This window comes from Morus notabilis, unplaced genomic scaffold (genome assembly GCF_000414095.1).
Source record: "Morus notabilis unplaced genomic scaffold, ASM41409v2 Scaffold812, whole genome shotgun sequence".
In the NCBI taxonomy this organism is placed as follows: Eukaryota; Viridiplantae; Streptophyta; class Magnoliopsida; order Rosales; family Moraceae; genus Morus; species Morus notabilis.
The window spans coordinates 30,370-36,922 of record NW_010361467.1 but is presented as its reverse complement, the minus strand read 5'-3'; the positions used below and the strand labels follow the sequence as shown (position 1 = coordinate 36,922).

Here is a 6,553-nt window from a genome sequence, read left to right as displayed (position 1 = left end):
TAAATTTTTATAATATTCTAAAAAAAATTATACGGCATTAAAATTACTGAATTTTAAATAAGTTTTAAGATATTTAAAGTTATTGACTTTATAAGAATAGTTTTTTTAAGAATGATTTTATACGAATAGTTTTTTTAAGAATGATTTTATAAGAATAATTACATTGCATTACTCTATACATCCAAACACGGTAAAATTATTTTCATGATAATAGAATCTCAGATAAGAAAATGTGATAATAAATGTTTATTAAAAATCATATTAATTATTACCTCCTATCATTTTCTCGATAATATGATATATTATCATCGATTACTCGATAATATGATTCTCATCATATGATTCTCATCGATCATTGCATAACAAACATCCTGCACATACATCAGCATGGAATCACCTAATGAAATGGAAACTTTAAGATCAAGACAAATTCCCTCAAATAGGAAATTCATTCTACATGTAGAATAATGGGGCTTGTTACAAAATACCAAAAAGCAATCTGACACGGAGAAAACAAAGTTCTTGAATTAATTCAAAGGGGATCCAATCCCAGTAGACAAGAAGCAAAACATTTAACCAAGTAACAGCCATTAATCCTATACCCTTCACCTTCAAAAAGAAAACCAAGACAAAACTTACCGTCAGTATACCTCATGCATGGACTTTCTCTAGGTAAAATTTAAACAATCCCCACATTATACAGCCACAAAACCCAAACGGCTCTGGATCGTCTCTAAACAATGACGGCAAGAAGAAGCGTTATGTACACTTGGTTAGGCTCAAAATAATCAAAAAGCCACTTAAATCAATCTATCTTCTTCAATGATATTTGCGCCCTAAATTCTTTGTTTCTTGCTAAGCATAACCTCATTCGGCAAGAAGAAGCGTTATGTACACTTGGTTAGGCTCAAAATAATCAAAACGCCACTTAAATCAATCTATCTTCTTCAATGATATTTGCGCCCTAAATTCTTTGTTTCTTGCTAAGCATAACCTCATCAAGTTCTCTGGCTACCCCATCATGCATTACTATCTATCATCATCATTGGTTCGTTTGCCATTTTCAGTTGCCACTTTTTCCTCCGCTTTTGGAGCAATCTCCATCACCTCATCCGTTTCTCTACTTGGGGTGCTTTGAGGCATCTGTTCTGCTACTTTTCCGCCATTCTCCTTCGCCGCCTCTTCGTTAGCTTCTTTCGTCACCTGAATGAGTTCCAAAGGCGTGGCTGCTGGATCTAACTCACGACAACCCTTTGGAGCATTGTGGGCTTCTTCGCCCGTTAGCAAGTAAAAAGGAACCTGATGCGAAAACCGGAACAACTCTTGTTTAGGAATTCTCCTGACCTCTTCAGGATCCGAGCGCATTCGAAACACTGTCCTGAAACCATCAACCTTAATTAGAGGAGCAACAGAAACACCTTGTTCCTCATTAAAATCGTCTAGCACTTCCACCATCTCATATTTATGTATCACTTCATCTGAAGTTTGCTCATTCCAATCAGGTGACCAATTCTTATAAACGGCCCAAACTTGCCCCTTTCCTGGATATATCCGAATTGCTCCACGTGTGCCTTTTGCCCAACTGACCTTGTGCGAGAAAGCATTCAATGCGCCGGTGGTTTCATGTTTGCCAATTCTGAAGTCCCCACAGGTTTTAATAAAACCAGAACCAATCCAGTCTATTGGACCCAATTCACTATTGCTTCTTGAGTTAAGCCAACTTATCCGCATCTTAAATGGCTTCAACGAGATAACCTTGTGAACTCGAGCATAAAAGCGAGGCATCCCATCATCATTGTCATATGCAGCCCATACTTGCTCCTCTCCAAAGGAACTTTCAGTTCTGTCCAAGTCAAAATTATGGAAATCAGGATCAGGAACATTGATTGACACAGGTAAGATCTCCCCCTCTTTATCTGTATCGTCAGCAACAGACTTCGTATCAATACTAGACGACTTACTGTGTCTCGGGTTCTCTTTGTAACCTTTCACCACTCTCTTTTGTTTCTTGTTCGCTTTTTCTCCCTCCCTCTCTTTTTCCTTATCTCCAGCTTTTGAACTCAATGATCTCCACTCCTCAAGCTTCCTGAGAATTTTAGTTCTTGCCTTATACATCAGCATATTTTTAATCTCAGGATAAGATAACTCTCTCGCGGTGTTGGGCTTCACATAAGTACCAGATGTACCGAAGAACCTATTCGTTTCAGTATTTCCTTTTCTAAATTCAAATACACCTCCTGCACTAGCTCCACCATTCCCCATAGCCATTTCATTGGCCACGTAGCCTCTATAACCATTCAGATGATTGTTTTCCAGGTTTCTCCTTTTCAATGGCCTGTCTACTTGAGGAGGAGGATTAGCCGTCCCCTTAAAGAGGTGACCCTTCTCCCATTCAGCAGTGTACTGTCTTTCCTCTCGCTCTCTTTTAACCTTCTCACTTGCTTGCTGAACCACACTTGCAGCTTGAGCAGCAGCAGAGGATGTTGGAATTGTGCTATGATCACCAGTTGTTCTCGAGAAAGGACCCCACTGGAAGTTTTTGCCGTTGAGAGAATTAGCATCCGTGGACACCCCAGCTTCTGCATTTTGAGTACCTGGAATCTTTTTCCCGGAACTAAACTGGTTGTTACTTGCAGAAGCATGACCCTTGTTCTGATGTGATTGGCGAGAAGACCAATTGGATTGCTTAAAAGCCGTTTGTGGTGGATCCTTCTCTAGAGCCATAAAAGCCTCGTGGCAATTGGGACAGAGGAGAGTGTGATTGAGATAAATCCTGAGATACTCGTAATGAGTCCTGCATCTGTTGCAAATAGTCCAAAAGGTATCTGTCTTCTTAAGTGAAGGGATTGAGGTGAAACCAGGCCGTTTATTACTTTGTTGAGTCCTTACATTTGAAGTTCCATTGTTGGTAAACTGTTGAAAGCCATTTGAATTGGGTGCTGCCGATTGACCCCCAGTCTTGGTTTGAACTTTCTGTTGAAATCCTCTCAAATTCCTCCTCTGATTGTATGCTAGTCGCTTGCCCTTGTCTGATAACAAACTCCAGGCCTCCGAAACCAACTTAAATGCACCCTCTGCGACATTAGACTTGTTTTTATCAGGATGAAGCATGAGAGCCAACTTTCTGTATTGCTTCCTAATTGTGTCATCATCATCCACGGGATTCACCCCAAGTATGCCATACCAATCTGCTTCCCCACTAAATTTATTTTCAGCTGAGATGTATACATCAAGTGTTGTTAACATTTGGGGCAAACCCTCAAGCTCAGAGTACAAATTTTGTGCTTTCAACGCGAACTTCTTAGCCCCAGCATAATTTCCTTCGGTGAATTTCTTCTCAGCAATCTCCTTAGCCCTGGCTGCCTCATCTTTATTGCACTCCATTATTATTCAATGCGTCTCGATATCTATTCTTTCAGCCAGCTACGATCAGAAATAGAAATAGTTCAACCGATGTATCAGATTCTAGAACCTCCTGCTCTTACAAAGAGGTCAATCTTCAAATGGCAAATACCTGATCCAGAAAGGGAGCAGTGAGAGGACAAGACCCGTCAACTATGAAACATCTAGAATATGGCGAAGCGTATTAAAAGCATTATTAAAAAAAATTATTCATATTCTTTTTCAATGAGAAACATAAACTTGCATTCTTAAAGAAAGAAAATGAGGCTTCACACCAAACCTCAAGTCACACTAAAAAATGTTCTTCCTCCATGTTTCATAATTTAAAAAAAAAAGAAAAAAAAGAAAAAAAAAAAGTATAAAAGCTTTTGACCCACACAATTACAAGGATCTCAAAACATATCATCTTTCCATAGTCTAAAATCAACAAATTCACCTTCAAAAACTAATACAATAGTCTTATTCTTGTTATAATTATATCAGTAGATCAACAATCCCACTGGCTAGAATTAGAAATGCCAACCTTCAAAACCAAAATCTAAATTCACAAATCCAAAATTCAAACAAAATTACAATGCCCAAACAACTACATGGAGTATCAAAATTACGCGGCGAAAAGAAATATGGAACAAAAAATCATTTCCCATGCATGTTTGCATTATCCTAATCTAAAAACCAAACCCATAAAAATCACGGCATGGAAACAGTGTTACACACAAGTTCTAAATCTACACTTCAGTTCAAATCTGAGCTACGACATAACCCTAGAAAAAAAAAAACACTCCAAATTATCATAAACAAGTAAAAGAAAACATCAAACGTAACATGCCCACAAAATGTCGCAAATCGAACCCTAACTTCATTTCTTCGAACACAGAAAATTCGGAATTCACCGATTCGAACGACCTGAAAGTTCAAAATCAAACGCGAAGGTCGCCATTGATTCGCATAACAGGAAGCTCAACGGTCGAATTTCCATGAAATTTTCGCAGGATTTCGTCACTTGCAAATCGAAACCCTAGATTTCCCGACTTTCACAAAAAACGCACACTACTTTGGAGAAAATATGAAAATTTCCACAAACGAAAAACGAAAATTAAAAAATTAAAAATAGAAATTACCCATGGAGAGAAAAAGTGGCTGACTTGAAGAATTTTGAATCTGAGAGGACCATCACCACCAGGTACAATAACCATTTGTCAAAAACGGCCCTGAGAACATTGGTAGATTTCTCAAAGGCACCCCCCAAATACTGGAAAAAAAATAAAAATGAAATAAATTAATTAATGATAATAAATAATAAAAATAGCAAACCATAACTTGGGTTAATATTTAACTCTTTTTTGGTTAACCCTAATGTGCTCTTTTTTTATGATGCGTTCCACCTCAAATGCTTAACCATGGTTAGATTTTAACCCGTATACTGTCCAGAATAATTTTGGTGAATTTTTTAATATTAACATATACGTATTCTGTATGTATCTACTACTTGTACAACTCAGTTTTAAAAAATACTTATACAAGTAAGACACCTAGTACCAAACTAATAATTACACGTCTAAAGGGCAAAAAGGGGTAATTATTCGTGAATGCCAGCTAAACATAATTTACAATTACCAATTCAAAAATTGAAAAAACATGACACGGTTAAGTTGAACGACATGAAATTTGGACACGGATTCGATCTCCAGTTAAAGGTGGCAATTCATATTAATGAATCGTGTTCGTATCAATTCATTTATTAATTATGTTAAAAAATATCAATTTAAATATGATTTATTTATTAAATATATCAAAAATATCAATCCAAACACGATTCATTTATTAATCGTGTTAATCATATCAATCCGTATAACTCGTTTAAATTAATATATTGAATAAATAACTAATATAATAATAATTTATTTAACACAGTCAAGACATGTTTAACATGTTTATTGGTTAATTTATCTTTTTCTTTAAGAAAAATAAATGAATTTTACGTACAAATATTAAAATTCACATTATTTGTATTTAATATGTCATATAAATTTTCATGTTATATCACATATCATTAGATTACAGATAACACTTATAGTTAATCGTGTCACTTCATCAATCATAACTAAACTCATTTATTAATCGTGTCAACTCGATTATGACCTAAACTCATTTATAGTAAACCAAAACCTGCTAATTTCGTGCGGATTTTGAGTCGTATCGTCGGATCGCTACCCAGATTACCAGTCCTATCTCCTAGCATTGTAACACCCCGAAAAATTAAATGAGATTAATTAAGATAATTGAGATTTATTAGTGTGCCTAATCTGGTTTAATTAATTAATTATTGGATATTAAATGTTTCTGACGTGTAAATTTAAATAATTCTAAGGAATTTAAATATTCTCAGTATTTACATTTTTTTTTACCTAAAAGTGTGTGTGGGCACATTTTCTGAACTATCATTTTAAATATTTAGACACATGTCTTTTCTTTTCTTTTCTTTTTCCTTTTTCTTTCCTTTTCCTTTTCCTTCCTTTCTTTTATTTCCCGTGCGCATTCTCTCTCTCTTCATTTTTTTTCACTCTAACTCTCGTTTCCTCACACTCTCTCTCCCGTTTTTGTCTCAAATCAACCGGATTTTGAAGCAAAAAAGGATTTCAAGAAGTTTCAATGTCAAGAGAAGGATTTGAGGTAAGATTTCTGAAAACCTCTCTTGAATCTCAAGTTTTTTCGGATTTAAAAACTTATTTTTGGTTCGAAATAGATTTTGATGGATTTTGAGTAAAACCATGGTAGAAATTGGATATCTTGGGTTCTTTTGACTTGATTCAGTACTTAGAACCCGAATCTAGTGGTTTTTCTTTGAGATATTTTGATTTGGAACTGAAATTGTAAGTTTTCAGACTGGTTTGGCGAGTTTCCTCGCCCTGCTGTTCTTCACAGGTCAACCTGTGCGGTCGACCAGACTACACTAAGTCCACTGGTCGACCTATGCGGTCGATCGAAATGCACACCACCGGTTGACCGGTGGTGTTGCACTGCTCTGTCACCGATCAATCGGTGTACACGGAGTTTGACCCTGTTTTGCCTGAAAATGCTATTTTGACCTCAGTTTTCAAGGAGAACCTAAATTAGCTTCATTTGTGGACCTAGAGTTAATGGATTAGCT

The 6,553-nt window shown here is 36.2% G+C and overlaps 1 protein-coding gene across 2 annotated transcripts; it reads right to left on the bottom strand.

Annotated features, from left to right (window-relative positions):
* Positions 1-474: 474 nt before the first annotated feature.
* On the bottom strand, positions 475-4,634 carry LOC21394704. 2 transcript variants are annotated; one of them, XM_024166560.1, is made up of 3 exons: positions 4,524-4,634; positions 995-3,514; positions 475-866 (listed from the first exon to the last, which is right to left on the bottom strand). In XM_024166560.1, exon 2 carries the CDS (start codon positions 3,382-3,384, stop codon positions 1,030-1,032), a length of 2,355 nt encoding a protein of 784 aa, XP_024022328.1. In that variant the 5' UTR covers positions 3,385-3,514; positions 4,524-4,634; the 3' UTR covers positions 475-866; positions 995-1,029. The 2 variants fall into 2 exon arrangements, with proteins under 2 accessions (XP_024022328.1, XP_010097851.1); XM_010099549.2 differs by lacking the exon at positions 475-866 and having other exon boundaries at positions 903-3,514.
* Between the last annotated feature and the right edge of the window lie 1,919 nt (positions 4,635-6,553).

Excerpts from the sequence above, each read along its gene's own strand:
- LOC21394704 (XM_024166560.1), bottom strand. The coding sequence starts at position 3,384 with ATGGAGTGCAATAAAGATGAGGCAGCCAGGGCTAAGGAGATTGCTGAG.